Below are 15,229 nucleotides of genomic sequence, written 5' to 3' on the forward strand. Positions count from 1 at the left end.
AGGGAGAGGAAGAACACTGAAATCCTTCCATTCACAAAACAGCACGCATCACACGCACTTACCTTGGTCTGGGTTTATCCATTGCGGCAATTTCCATTCTGACTGAAGTTCGAATCCGGACAGGACTTCTGAGGACATGAAGGAACACACCCAGAGGTAGGCAAAAAGCACACACACATTGTTTGTTGTTGTTACTGGGTAGAAGGGGCAGCACTGTCAAGCAGAAGACAATTTTATCAAGCGCGGCCTTACCCGTGGTTTGGCAAAACTACGCGCGCTTTTCTGTTCCATTTGTGTCTTTGATTTTTCGACCACAAACTGCATCCACACTGCACAGCATGCATCCATTACTCGTGAGCCGACACAACCGGCACAGAGCAAAAACGCCTGATACGTTCAATCGTCCTCACTGTAAACACACTGCACTGATATCCGCATGCAGATTTTGCAGACGTGATGCAGACGACAGTTTCAATGACGTTACGCACAATCCGTAATTTATACCCAATTTTCGTGAAGAGCGTCTTCTACTTCAATTTGACAAGCAATTTTTTTCACAACTAATTATCGATGTAGCTTTTGACATCGTGGACGTTCGGTTCTAAACGAGTTGAATCTTATCGAAGAGGTTTTTTTGGTTTTTGTTGTTTTTGTTGCTGTTTTTACGACACAAAAGAAAGCACTATGTCACGTGACTTTATGGTGCTCATGCGCAGTTTGAGGTCAGGGGTCACGGAAGGGTCAGTGACAATGCCACACCCTCACGACCTTGCACATTCACGTGCAGATTTACAGGTGTGCGTTACATGTAGAGATGTATTGTTCTGTAAGAACGGGATGAACAAACAACCACGCTTATGCAATACGTCCACTTAAGAATCAGTCGTGTATGGCTTGCTGTTAGGAACAATCAGAAAAAAAGAAAGCGAAAGAGACTGGGTATACGCTGTAGAAAGTGTATCAGTTTGTCACATCTTCTTCCCACCCCTCTCTCTCTCCTACTCCTCCTCCTCTCCTTATGTGTATGTGTGTGTGCGTGCGTGTGTCTGTGTTAATGTGAATGTGTATGTGTGTCAGTAGGCCCAACACTCGGCTTATATCACAGATTGACTAAAGTTTACATTTGGGGCCAACAGCAAAGTGAGAGCTGTATTATCAATGGTTTCTCCAGTCAGTGGGAAACCACTTACAGCTTAGTCTTTTGTGAAGGACTATGACTCTCAAACTAGGAGGCAAAATTGCACTGGCTCTTAGTGCTGCAGCCTTGTGGGCTAGTTGGCCTTTGGGAACCATCCCAACGCCGACAGTCCTAAAACCCTCATGGCCGAGAGAGTGGGCATGTACTTGGGCAAGACACTCTCCACTATAATCAAATTCTAGCCCAAATAGTCGGAACAGCAGTTGCCTCCTCTGCCGTTCTGATGGTCATAGTCGGACACGACTGACTAGTGTGTCAGTGTTTGTGTGTTCGTCTGTCTGTCTCGCCATCTCCGATACTCTCTTCCTTGTTGCAAAAACTGAATGAAGACAACGGGTGGGGAGCAGAAAGAAAAAGAAATGGGTGGGCAGAGATTTAAAAATGGCATCCGATAAGCTTGAATCGATATCGATGATAAATACACAAAAAGAGTGAGGCGGTGTGGGGGGTGGTGGTGGAGGGAACAAGCAAGCAAATAGCGACAGGCAGCCCGTGTATTTGACAGTCTCAGGGTGTGTTTGCTTTTAATGTGTTAAAGTGTGCGGGCTGATCCATACACACTGTGCCTGTTTTTTAAATGGAAAATAGATGGAGCAGATGTGCTACCTGATCTGGCCTTGAGAGCCTGACACTGACGAAAGAGAGAGAGAGCATGGCATATATATATCCCCAATCATCCATACATCTACTTTCGTTCAATCACACACTCAGCTCAGTTTCAGCCCTCGTTTTGCATTTCCGCTTTGTTTTTTGTTGTTCTGTGGTTAACTGATTTGTTCAGTTAACTTTCACACACACACACACACACACACACACACACAGAGAGAGAGAGAGAGAGAGAGAGAGAGAGAGAGAGAGAGAGAGAGAGAGAGAGAGAGATTCTAGCGATAATCAGTGTAGGTTACCGATTGATTACAAATCTTTTCACTTGCTGTGCTGATGTGCAAATACCATGTATCGGTATTTTGCTCTTTGCTTTGGGGTTTAAATGAAAGCTGACGAAGAGAGAGAGGAGGAGGAGGGGACGGAGAGAGAGAGAGAGAGAGAGAGAGAGAGAGAGAGAGAGAGAGAGAGAGATTTCGCCTTCCCAACACTGCCGGTCAACCCAGAGGATGGATATCACTGTTGGCACAGAGGACTTGGTTCCCAAGATATCAGGGGTGGCGGGGCTTTGATGTCAGGCCCAATAAGAACACATGGGGAACTCGCTGTCAGATTGTTTCAGTGTGTGGGTTTCAAGAATCACAAAGCACTGTTCCGGCTTCCTGTGTTGTTGCTTTACTCGAGGCAGGTTGAGGTGGTTGGCTGGTTCGACTGACTGAGCGCAGCACTCGCAGTCACAATGTGATTCGAATTATCCTGACGTAAAAAACGGCTTTGTCGTTGCCCATCTGAAAGTGTTTTTAGACAGTGCCCCAACCCCCCCCTCACTTTCCTGGGAGGTTATCCCCGTCAGCCACATCACCTGAGGGGGTGTCGACGTTAAAGATGAATGTAACTAACGGGGAGAGACAGCAGACTGACTCTGTGTGTGTGTGTGTGTGTGTGGTGTGTGCGTGTGTGTTTCTGTGTCTGTGGGGGGGAAGGGGGGGGGGGACTGCAAAATGAATGAATCTCTGTTAAACTTTCATATGGGGAATATCCCCATTTGAAATGATGCATTTACGATTTTAATCCTTAGGCATGACCCACAGAAGCTAAACTCCTCTTTAGATTGACATAGATATGAAAACAGAATCATTCAGAGATAGAGAGATAAAGACAGATACAGTGATACATAAACAGACCGACAGACAAGCAAAATATCTTCATCTCTCCACAAATTGAGGTTTCGATGTCATTCTTATCGCACACACAAGACACACACAGGGAGGGAGAGACAGACAGACAGACTGGCAGAGACAGACAAGTATACACACACACACACACACATCTACGTAGAGTGTTGTTTCAGCAAATGCAAAAGCTATGTCATTCTTATCGCTCTGTGGTGTGGTACTGGTCCAGGACGGGGTCTTGACGTGTAAAGCGAACGATTCACGCCTCATGTATACCTGTGCGATGATGCGGCCAACATCTGTCCCTGTCTTCCCCCGGTCATCACTCAGGTGATAATGTCAGTGGGAACCAGCAGGCGCACTGCCCCTCAGCCCACACACAGACCTGCCGGCCGGACCCTGCCCTCCCCCTCCTCCACACATTAACCCCCTTACTGCCGAACATTGGTGAAACTCCAATGTCTTGTTAACCCTTTCAGCTGCCAAGCTCGCATTTATGCACAGGCGAGGTAGAGGACCCATATCACTGAAAGGTAACCAGATCATTGGTCTGTTATCCATGAATCTACTGCTCTTAATGTTCAGTGGTAGGATAGGCCATATTTTCTACACATCGCAGGGGGAATCCCCAGCTATTCTCAGACACTGTCTTTTCTGTGTTTATAGCACAAGGGAATGTTGTACTCTAAATTGACTGGCGGTAAAAGGGTTAATGTTGTTTTGTTTTGTTTTGTTGTTGTTGTTTGAGCATATTCTGCGCGTATATTCTACAAGAGTACGCTTTATAGACTTCTGCTTGTTGGGTTCAATGTTTCAATGTTTAGTGCTGCGCTGCGTTGAACGATTAAAATTTGTTTAAACCAACCTTGGTGAAATGGCTTGAAAATGGTGTGGCATGAACCTAAAGTGCAATAACTACTTCTTGCGTATGGCCAACTTTTAAGTGGCGTTAGTGATTTCACAGAACGCAAGTAATGCAGTCACAAGAGGAGGAAGTCCAAATATAAGTATTAATCATGACAGTCATCCTTGCCTGTAAGCTCTCTTTAATCTTAAAAAAGTCAGGTAACAGTTCTTCACAGAAGAACACACCTGTCAGCAGCATTGAAGGTGTTAAGCATCAGTCAAACAGGGATGGAGGTGTTAGGGGCCAGGATGTGGGAACTTTACGATCGAATGATGGCCCACCGTGGCAAACATTTCCCGTGCTGATGACACGTAAAGCAGGAGGGAGGGGACAGGTGAGGGTCGGTACCGATGTGACATTACCACGGGGCCCATCTGTTTGTGGAAAGCGTTTTACTGCTCGTCAGTCAAACAGTATATAAACATACTGCAGATCCACGAAGAATGTATGCCCTCTTTTTTGTGTCATATTTTGCAATGCTGCATGCCTGAATGCTATACTGGGATATATATATATGTGTTAGTGTGCTCCAAACCGTTTTTTTTCCTTTCTTTTTCTTTAATTTTTTAAACCTTTTTGACATGATTTACGCAATTTATGAATGCAGTAATTCATAGACTGTATTGCGAAATAAAGTGTTTCAAAACGAAGAAAGCACATGACATAGAATCCCCATAGCCAACTGACCAAACTGTGGAAAGAAAGAAAAATTCATAATAAGAACCTACAACAACAGAGTTTTTTCCTGCCGAAATAAGTGCATACAATATATATATATTGTGAATGTAGTATTGTACATCACTAATTGTCCATTTCGTTCTTTTTGATATCTGTCTCTTTCTCAGCGCTTTCATTTCTCGAGTTTTAGCGAGTCCATCTTTCCAGACCTTACCCATTTTTATCGGGTTGATGTTATATATCCAAGCTTATTCCACATTACAGTTTTTGTTTTGTATGTTTCTGTCCGTTCGTGAGAATCCTGTTTGACAATACCAACTTGGACTTGCCCAGTTACGTAGAATGATAACAATTTGTTGTGGCGGTGGTGGTGAGTTGCCAGATCCGATAAGAATAACAGACACTGTGTCTCAGGCTCGGCATAGGAAGGCGGGGCCCAATTCTCTCCTTCCGCCGTTTTAACCTTCCCCAAGTCGGGTACCCGTTCACACCTGGGTGAAGTGAGGAAAATGACAGTTACAGGACTACTGTTACATGATCAGGGTCTTCAGCCTGAGAGAAAACACTGGTTCTCTGTCTGAGGGTGGACAACCTTTCGCTGATCAGCAAACCCCCTAGAATCCCACCCCACCAGTGCCAACCCAGGCACGTGCCACGATGCTGATCAGACCGAGACACCCCGAAACAGAAGCTGTCTAGTACCACAGGGGTCCTTCAACACACAGCCCCATGTGTGCGGAGTGTGGGAGACACCACCTGGGGTCCACAAATAAAAGAAATTCTTGTCTGGATATGATCTCTGTGTGAGACGTCCACAGAGATAAGGAAAACAAAACGATCAGCAGAAAAAGAACTTCCCTTATTTCCAGGTCCTTTGTTGTTCTTTGGGGGGGTGGGGCTAATTTTGTACCGCAAATATATCAGAAGAAATTCTGTTTCACTCAACAGAACTTATAGTAGTATCTCTGTTGTGCTGAGCTGTAACTTACGGATTGATTGTGTTTTGAATTTTCCTTATGGGACTGAACTATAGTTTAAACCTGGGTTTGTGAAAAATGCTTATCAATACCTACGAAAAACAGTAAAAAAAATGAACATCATTCTAATATGGTAGTGCTAGTAGCATTATCATTCTGTCGGTGTTTTTTTTATAATCGTATTATGTTATTGCCTGAAGCAATCCGTCATACCAGCTAGTCTGCTCATACGAATATAATGCGTCATCCGGCAATAAACATACTTTAAAAAAAAAAAGATCGAGACATTCTATTTTTGACGAGACAAGAAAACAATGATTTCACAATTCATGCACAGTGATTCAATGTCTTTCATTTAATTTCAAAGATATGAACAAGCATGATACAACAGTACTGAACATAGAATAATTTACGTATTTAACACAAACATTAATGCGCGTCGTCTTGTGTGGTTGTGTTCGAGCGCGCACGCGCATATTTTTGCGTGCACTTAAAAAAGAATGAGAGGGAAAATAATGAGAGAGAGAGAGAGAGAGAGAGAGAGAGAGAGAGAGAGAGAGAGAGAGAGAGTTTATTTCAAAAGAGTAGTAGAATATACATAATTACTTTTTTACATCTCGCCCTCTCAGCAAGAGAAACAAAACTGCAAATAAAATAAACATAAGCAAGTCATATTCTATACAGGTATATATATATATATATATATATATATATATATATATATATATATAGAGAGAGAGAGAGAGAGAGAGAGAGAGAGAGAGCTGCATATAAAATAAGCATAAGTCATATTCTATACAGGTATATATATATATATATATATATATATATATATATATAGAGAGAGAGAGAGAGGGGAAGGGAGCTCATGTGAGGCAATTCACAACAATATATCCACAACCTTGTATTACACGCTTCAGCATTCTAATCACAGTAGTCACAACATAACAGATGACAGCAATATGATATATCAAAAACTGTAAACATACTGACACCAGCAAGATCATATTGAAGTATAACAAATAAAATGATATCAATAAAAATAACGTTCAATATAACGTTGATTCTCTGCTTATATTCTACACTCTTAAAAAAATGTGATAAACACATCAAAGACAAAGATGCATTTCAACGACAGGTGAATAACAGTACCAAAATATATTTTTCATTTGCTGAAAGAAATGCACTATCATCTTAATTTCCACCACAAAAAATATTACAAAATTGTATGTGAAAAAAAGTCAGATGATCTCACTAAATTCATTTGGAGGTATAGACATAATGTGATCATCACACCGTACGCTTAACTTTTGAGGTATAATCATGCTGCATTGTGCAATTTTTAGTAACGTGATCAGCAAACAAGTTCTTGAAAACATAGAATTAACTTTTGAGGTATATTCTGTTTTGTGCGATTGTTAATAAAGTGATTAGTAACTAAGTCAATACAACACAATAACTAAGCCAATATAACACAAAAAGAAAACCGGTCGATTCAGAATAATGTTCAGAACACTCTCGAACTCATACACACACACGCGAGCGCGCGCAGACACAGACTCGATGTAAACCTTCAAAATCCAAAGAGAACACGTGTAAAAAGTTGGGGACTCTGGTCGAAGTGGGTGGGGGAGGGAAAGGATTGAGGTGCAGACGGGAACTGTGACTCAACAACTGCACTGGCAATTCATCACTCTGAAAGAAATCTTTTGTCTTGGTATGACTGTTGTCTCGCGTACTTAAACCCCTTCCCCAAACCTTCAGCATTGGGTTACTAGGAAATGTCCGTTTTCCAAACTGTCTAGTGTTAGGATGCTCCTTTTCCCAAACTGTCTAATGTTAGGTCCTTTTCCCAAATTGTCTAGTGTTGGGTAGGTCCTGTTTGGTGTGAGGTCATTTTCCCAAACCGTCTAGTATTAGGCCATTTCCCCAAACGGCCAAGTGTTAAGTCCATTTCCCAAACTGTTTAGTGTTAGGTCGGTCCATTTCCCAAACGGACTAATGTCAAGTCGGTCCTTTTTTCCAAACTAAGTATATACCGGTCTCTTTCTTGCCTGATGCTAGACAGCTCATTTCCCCTTAATTTTCTGGTGTGTGTGTGTTATTTTTATTTATTTATTTATTTTGTTCAAACTAATGTCAGACAGGTCCCTTTCCTGTCTGGTGTCAGGCCATTTCCCCCTAAACTATCTGGTGTTCCATTGCTTTCTTTTCCCAGCTGTAGATGTCAGACTCATCATTATTTTCCAAACACCCAAGTGATAGATTTCCAGAACCGTAACAGAAGTGGGCCGGAACGGACAACATCAACTGGATCAAAAGAAGAACACCATGAAGCTGAACAGAATCGTCTTGCATGCTCACTATGACTGCACTGGGTTTTATGCATCGGGCCAGAACCTCGTCTGTATTTCTACAATACGAACAGTGGCGGTTCGGCTCTGACAAGACAGCGCTGAAACAAAAACGTTGACAACGGTCCACTTCCAGTCGAAGTGAAGCCCTGAAACAAACAAAAAAAACAACAAACTACAAAATAATCTGATCACTTCCGTACAGGTGAAGAGGGCCGCGTGTGGCCGTGCTGATAAATGGGAAAAAGTCAGGCCACCTCTGCGCTGAAACTCGGGAATCGGAACGCTACAGGCAGGATCTGGACCGGTTCTTGATAGTCGTAAATCTTTCAGACAGTTGACTTGCACCGTTCCTTTGTATCACTCCGCGCTAACACCGGCAAGAAACAAGTGTCCTACTTTCACTGAAATGTTTATAGACTAGAAATTAGAGTGAGAGATTTATTAGAGTGTTTTTGTGTGTGGTACGGTGGTGGCAATGGTGATGTTAGAGGTGTTTGTCATGTACATGTGTACACAAGCGAATGTGTATGCGTGCGGGAGAGGGTGAGAAAGAGTGAACCACGTCTACAAACCTGCATTGCAGGAACTATCAAAGACTGGTTTTGACTTGCTCTGACAAATGTCATAACAGTCAGCAATGAAGCTGAACAATTTGTACCTATATTTGCTAAACATACTTGTGATTGAAATAAGTAAAACGGGGGTTTTGCGTCTGAAACGGGTTTCTTCATCTCAATAATGTACGTGTAAAAAAAAGAAAAAGAAAAAAGGCTGTTTTAAAAATAATTTTCCACTCTGGTTCCCACTGTCGTCTAAAAAAAAACCTCCTGTCTGAAAACGTGCCCTGAACAGTGAACACAGGAGGTCGTTTATTCTTTTCGTCTCCATTATAAGTCAATTTCGCCCTGGTTGACATGGATCACAGTAACTATAAACAAACATATTGACGAGGTCCATGTGAATAAAATCCTACTTCCATTATATTCAATCATATTGGAATTAAACACACACACACACACACACACACACACACATATATATATATATATATATTCCATACCACTTCCCCCACCAAAAATGTTCACTAATAATTATGTTGATTCGACAAAATGCGAATATCGACTTAGAGCACTGAAAATCATTTCGGAAAAACAGAAATGTGTCTTTATCATAGAACGACAGCAGCGTTTCACGGAACTGGACGCACGCCTAGGCTGCACATTTCAGAGGAAGAAGTGTAAGTAAGGAACTGCACCGGCTACCCTTGAATTCAAACAAACTGCGCGTGAACACACACACTGTACCCAACAAAGCACCTGTGGGTTTGAAAGAGTCCAAGGTGAGAAAAAAAACCTCCCAAAGAACCACCAAAAATAAATAAATAAATAAAACCAGCACCAGGCGCAAGTCGGAAACGGCTGTTTAAATCCGATGCAGATGAAACAGAATGCAGCTGTCCCCGTGCCTGAGAAAGGAAACCACCAGCAGGGGAAGTCTGTGCTGAGGAACAGATCGGGGAGCTGCATTAATGTTCACAGAAGACGGTAACCAGACATGATGGCAAGACTGGACACTGAATTATTTCACAGTTCTGACCCAGATACACACAAGGCACAGCATACTCATTTCTGTGTTAATAATAATCATCATCGTAACCGTGATAATAAACCCATCTGTTTCAGAACCGAAACACTTGCAGCAGCAAAAAAGGGGAAAAAAAAGTTAAAAGAAAAAGAAAAAAGAATTGACCTCCCTTTCTGGTGGCCTGCTTGGCTGTGAAGGCCACAGCTCCAGAAAGAAAGCACATCAGAACTGGGTGCACCGTATTTATAGTGGCGGGTCTTTTTCCCCACTGTCTGATGTTGGATGAAAGTCCCTTTCCACATCTGTTAGATCGACAGAACTGTCTGGTGTACGTCCTTTCCCACTGTCTGGTGTTATATACGTCCTTTCCAACTGTCTAGTATTAGATACGTCCTTTCCAACTGTCTGGTGCTAGATAGATACGTCCTTTCCCACTGTCCAGTGTTAGATAGATCCTTTCCAATTGTCTGGTGTTAGATAGGTCCCTTTTCACCTGTCTGGTGATAGATACGTCCTTTCCAACTGTCTGGTGTTAGATACGTCCTTTCCCACTGTCCAGTGTTAGATAGATCCTTTCCAATTGTCTGGTGTTAGATACGTCCTTTCCAACTGTCTGGTGTTAGATACGTCCTTTCCAACTGTCTGGTGTTAGATACGTCCTTTCCAACTGTCTGGTCATAGATACGCCCTTTCCAACTGTCATGTTTTAGATAGGTCCCTTCCCCACTGTCTGATGTTAGATAGGTCCCTTTCCCACTGTCTGGTGTTAGATAGGTCCCTTTCCCACTGTCTGGTGTTAGATAGGTCCCTTTCCTACTGTCTGGTGTTAGATAGGTCTCTTCCCCACTGTCTGGTGTTAGATAGGTCCTTTCCCACTGTCTGATGTTAGATAGGTCCCTTTCCCACTGTCTGATGTTAGATAGGTCCCTTTCCCACTGTCTGGTGTTAGATAGGTCCCTTTCCTACTGTCTGATGTCAGATAGGTCCCTTTCCCACTGTCTGATGTCAGATAGGTCCCTTTTCCACTGTCTGATGTTAGATAGGTCCCTTTCCCACTGTCTGATGTCAGATAGGTCCCTTTCCCACTGTCTGATGTCAGATAGGTCCCTTTTCCACTGTCTGGTGTTAGATAGGTCCCTTTCCTCAGTTATATCTCTCAACTAAATGGGTGTCTACGCTAAACACAACACACCGCAGTCAGAAGAAAGCAAATGCATGAGTTGGCGTACACTTCAACAACTACGACAATGAAAAGATATGACAAACAAAATCGTATGAAACAATAATACGTATACTCAGCATCATAATTATCAACACTAACAGACAATATATTAAATAAAGAAAAACAACACTTGTCACATCCGGTCATATACTGACATATTTTGGGGTTTGTACTGTTGAGCAACACCGATAGCATTTCATATAATGTAACTGAATCGTGCTCGTTAACTAGCCCAGTGTTTCAAACTTCTCGTCAATAAAATTATATCATTCATGCTGCATCTGTTTTCCACTGACATGTTCCCTATAATTCATCAGCTGCTGCTATTGGAAGATAAAAACTAAAATGCGCATTTTAACTCTGAAATGAAATCAAATGAAGGCACACTTGGTTTACCAGTCACGAAATAACAACTCTTCATTTTTGCACACACGCACGCGCGTGAGCACGCACACACACACACACATCCCGAATTGAGAACAATACGGCAGTGATTTAGTAATAACAAAATGAAAGAAAATACGAACACGCACACAAACACCAATCCTCACACTCTTTGACACACTATCTCCCTCTCATACACAAACACACACTAACACGTACGAATGGACAGTAAGACTCAATGTCATCATATAAGCAGTGCCACTGTGACCAAAGAGAAAAGTTATGAATGTGTTTGTTCGTTCAAAATACCATTTTAGATATCTTGTACTGTTAATCATGCGTGTGAATGTATGTGACAGAGAGTGGGTGAGAGAGAGAGAGAGAGAGAGAGAGAGAGAGAGAGAGAGAGAGATTTGAACCCACAGCCTATCAGTCATTCACAGTCACTGCTTCATAGCGACTGGAACATCTAAACAACTGTTTCTTCACTTCAGTATACACCGTGGCAGCGTGCTGATGTATTTGACATGTATTTCCTCACAGAACAATACACACTGTTCTGGCGTTACACAACACTTCAGTGCTCAATTACAAAACGGTGGGAAAATATACACGTGTTCTATGTGTACTCAAAACATTACAACAATGTTCGCTGATTTGATTGTGGACGACTGTACAACCACTGACAGAACAATATGGCACCGTACTTGTATTTTCAACGTTCAATGATCCATCCACACGATAGTAAACAACATATTGTGTGTTTTTATCTAATTCATTTTTCAGTTTTATCGTACAATCGTACATGCGTGCTACGTTTCTGTTTGGATTATTCCTCGTGTGCCCTTGACGGCAGTACGACAACTTGCCAGCTTTTCTTTCTTTCTGTGTACCTCCCTCCTGCTCTCTGGACTCCGTTTGCTCCCGGTCCCAAGGAGATCGGAGACTGCATTTCAATAATATTATGTACAATCCCTTACATTTGCGAAAGAATATTTAGGCAATATTTCGTGTGTTTTTGTGACTATGATAACATTGTACTATCGTGCGCTGACGTTCTTTTTCGTCTGTATGTATAAGCGGCTCTAACTGCTACTGTTTGATCTGTTTTCTCATCATTTTTTTTTCTTTGATTCAAACCTAGGGTGTGACACCCTGTTAGTTTTTCTTTCTCTGTCCACAAACCTGCCACGCGAGTGTGGTGGTACCTCCGTGACATTTCCTTGGTTTCGTGTTAACCTCGTGGATACGGGTGTGGGGACAGAGGTCAAAGACCGATGTTTCCTCGTCAATATAGCAGGCTTCAGCAATGCTGGGTGTTGACTTACTGTGACAACGCAAAACACAATCCACAGCTCTTGGTGATGGCTGTGCGCTTCTCCCTCCCACAACTATGTGACAGCAGTAACTTTGTACAAACTGCATTCCTGTGACGTTTACAAACTTTGCACAGCCGCGTGTCTACAATGTGACATGCATGTACAGTGACGCGCACCGCCCATGTGTGTGTGTACAGTGGCGTGCACCCCCCACCCCTTCACATCACTCCCCCCCATCCACCAACGGCTCCCCCTGCACACTGCTGCAGCTCCCCGCCGCCCCCTCACCACCCAGGTCAATGCACGCCACACCCGCTGCCCCCCTGCCCGCACCTCCCCCGCCCCGGCCGCTGCCCCGCCAGCACGTCCAGCCCTTCTCGGCCCCCCATCGCAGCATGAAGACGGCGAGGTGGGTGAGGGGCACGGCCAGGAAGTTGCTGAGGGAGGAGGTGAGCAGGGTCCTGGCGGGGCGGTCCCAGTCCGTCACCCGGTACACGTAGCGCTGGCCCTGCACGTTGGTGCCACCCGCCACGTGGTACAGCGCCGTGAACACCGTGTACACCACCCCGAACAGCACCGGGTGCAGGCAGTGCAGCAGGCGGGTAGGGGTGGACGTCATCAGCAGGTTGAGGAGGACGTAGAGCGAGTTGGCGGCGTGGAAGGCGATCCTCACCGCTCCCATCTCTTTGTCTCCTGGACACACACACAGCCACACAGCGGTGAGCATGGGGCTAAACTCTAACAAACCACATTGAAACAAACCTTAACTGGACGACAGCAATTTATCTGCAATTAAAAACATAACTTATAAGAACTACATGTACAATGGTAAGATAAGATAGTCAGTCGTGTCCGACTATGACCACCACAACAGCAGATGCGACAACTGCTGTCCTGACTATCTGGGCTGGTAAATATTATCTGTATATATTCCAAGAGCCTGTTGTCTAATATCAGTCGCTCTGATGGGCACAGTAAAACAAAAGAAGAGTTAAGATAAATAAATAAATAAATAAATAAATAAGGGCGCCGTTTACACCAAGCACCTGTCCGTCTGACGGGCATGTTTGCACTGAGTCACACGTGATAGCGGAAGATCCATCCACCTCCTGTGACAAAGACGTGCTTCCTAACGCGCCTGGCCACAACGCCAGTCAGTGCTTTCCGGGCCCTGCTATCTATCAGGGTCTGACGCAACTCACCCTTTCCCCCACCCCCTCCCCCAATCCACCCCCACCCCGACATCAGACACACTCCACGCGGTCCCACACCATCTGACTGTTTTTTGGGCCATGACCAGCAGTCACCTTGTCACAGCGCTTCTACGAGTTCCGGTGGTCCTAGGTTGAGCCATGAAGATACATGGGTTCTTTAAAAATTAATGTTCCTGTCAGCGAGAGTACGTCACTACGTGCTCCTCAAGGTACAATGCTCTTCGAATGAAAGGAGACACCGGAGTGCCATTACCAAAACTTGTCCAAGCATGTTATGTGTATGTTAAAGTTGTAGTTCTTGTTGTCTCTGAGTTAGCAGCCTAATACAAGCTGGTTTTTTTATACTTCAAAATGTTCCGAAGAACAGAATGGTTTCACTGTAATGCACGCTTTTGACAAAGAGGGAGGAGGTGGGGGTGGGGGTGGGGGACAAGAACTGAGAGAAAGAGAGAACAGTGGAGGAAAGATTGTAGATGGGAGAAGGTGATCGGAGGATGATGGAATGAAAAAAGTCCTAACATACGTGAAAGGGAAAGGTTAAAAAAAGGGGGGGAAGGGTTGATGTGGGGAAGGGAGGAAGAAGACGAGAGAGAGAGAGAGAGAGAGAGAGAGAGAGAGAGAGCGCACTGATTTTATGACTTTGGCCAACATGACAAGTGCAAACAAAGCACATTTCTGATAAAATACGAATAAAAAAATATAATTATTAGATATGGATGGTGAAACCAACACTAACTCTGCACTCAACTCGTACCCAGCCATGTCTCTTACCTCAAAGTTTTCCACACCCTACCCTCTATCTTCACAATCACAACCCTTTCCGAATAATCATTATACACACACAATTCTCGATAAACTGGTTTCCATACAAGCATTTGATCAACGTTTAAAGATGATGTTAAAATCACTGCACTTTCTTCTTATACATGCATTCTTTTTCTTTCTTTCATTTTGTTTTTCTTTCCAGTGAATATTGGCAATATTGGCTGGGACGAGTGGGGACTGAGGAAAGGAAGAAAAATCTGATTATACACACTTATCACTCGTTTAATACATACATATCGCTGCATAGAATTTCTAGGGGCATGAGTGGAATACAGGAGGATAACCAAAACAAAACAAAAGGACAGCACTGATTATTTGAACGTGCGATGAGATATGGTTGTTGTGTTCTATGACGTTTAATATATACATTACATGCAGACATCGGTGGATGAAGGTGCGTGTATACAGGTGCCGATATGTTTGTGTGCATGTCTGTGGATTTGTGTGCTTGTGGCAGTGTGTGTATGTGTTTATATGTGTACGTGTGTACGTATGTGTGCATGTGTGTGGGTTTATATGTATTTGTATGGATACTGAATGATATACTCAGTGTAAGGAAATGATGATGTTTATCCACTTTGTTGTGTTGTTGTTTTTTTCTGGTCGTGTGTCAGTATTTCTGTTTTTGATGTTTGAAATGAAATTTAAAAAGGTTCATTTAAAAAAATTATACACACACAGAGGCTTGCTTATATGAATGATTTTGCAAACTGGACAACATCAGAAGAGGGCATAAAGAAATCATATTCTATAATACAATAACTATTTGAAATGAATTAAGCATAC

The 15,229-nt window shown here is 43.1% G+C and overlaps 1 protein-coding gene across 3 annotated transcripts in view; it reads right to left on the minus strand.

The window, feature by feature from the left end:
- Positions 1 to 6,394: 6,394 nt before the first annotated feature.
- Positions 6,395 to 15,229, minus strand: part of LOC143299642 (protein rolling stone-like) — a 39,138-nt gene continuing 30,303 nt past the window's right edge. For 2 of the 3 annotated variants that reach the window (XM_076612947.1, XM_076612946.1), the window contains exon 5: positions 6,395 to 13,097. In XM_076612947.1, the coding sequence (XP_076469062.1) occupies positions 12,628 to 13,097 (470 nt within the window). In that variant the 3' untranslated portion in view covers positions 6,395 to 12,627. The remainder of the gene's footprint in view (positions 13,098 to 15,229) is intronic. The other variant, XR_013057549.1, reaches the window with a different exon arrangement.

Source organism: Babylonia areolata, chromosome 25 (genome assembly GCF_041734735.1).
Source record: "Babylonia areolata isolate BAREFJ2019XMU chromosome 25, ASM4173473v1, whole genome shotgun sequence".
Taxonomy (NCBI): domain Eukaryota; kingdom Metazoa; phylum Mollusca; class Gastropoda; order Neogastropoda; family Buccinidae; genus Babylonia; species Babylonia areolata.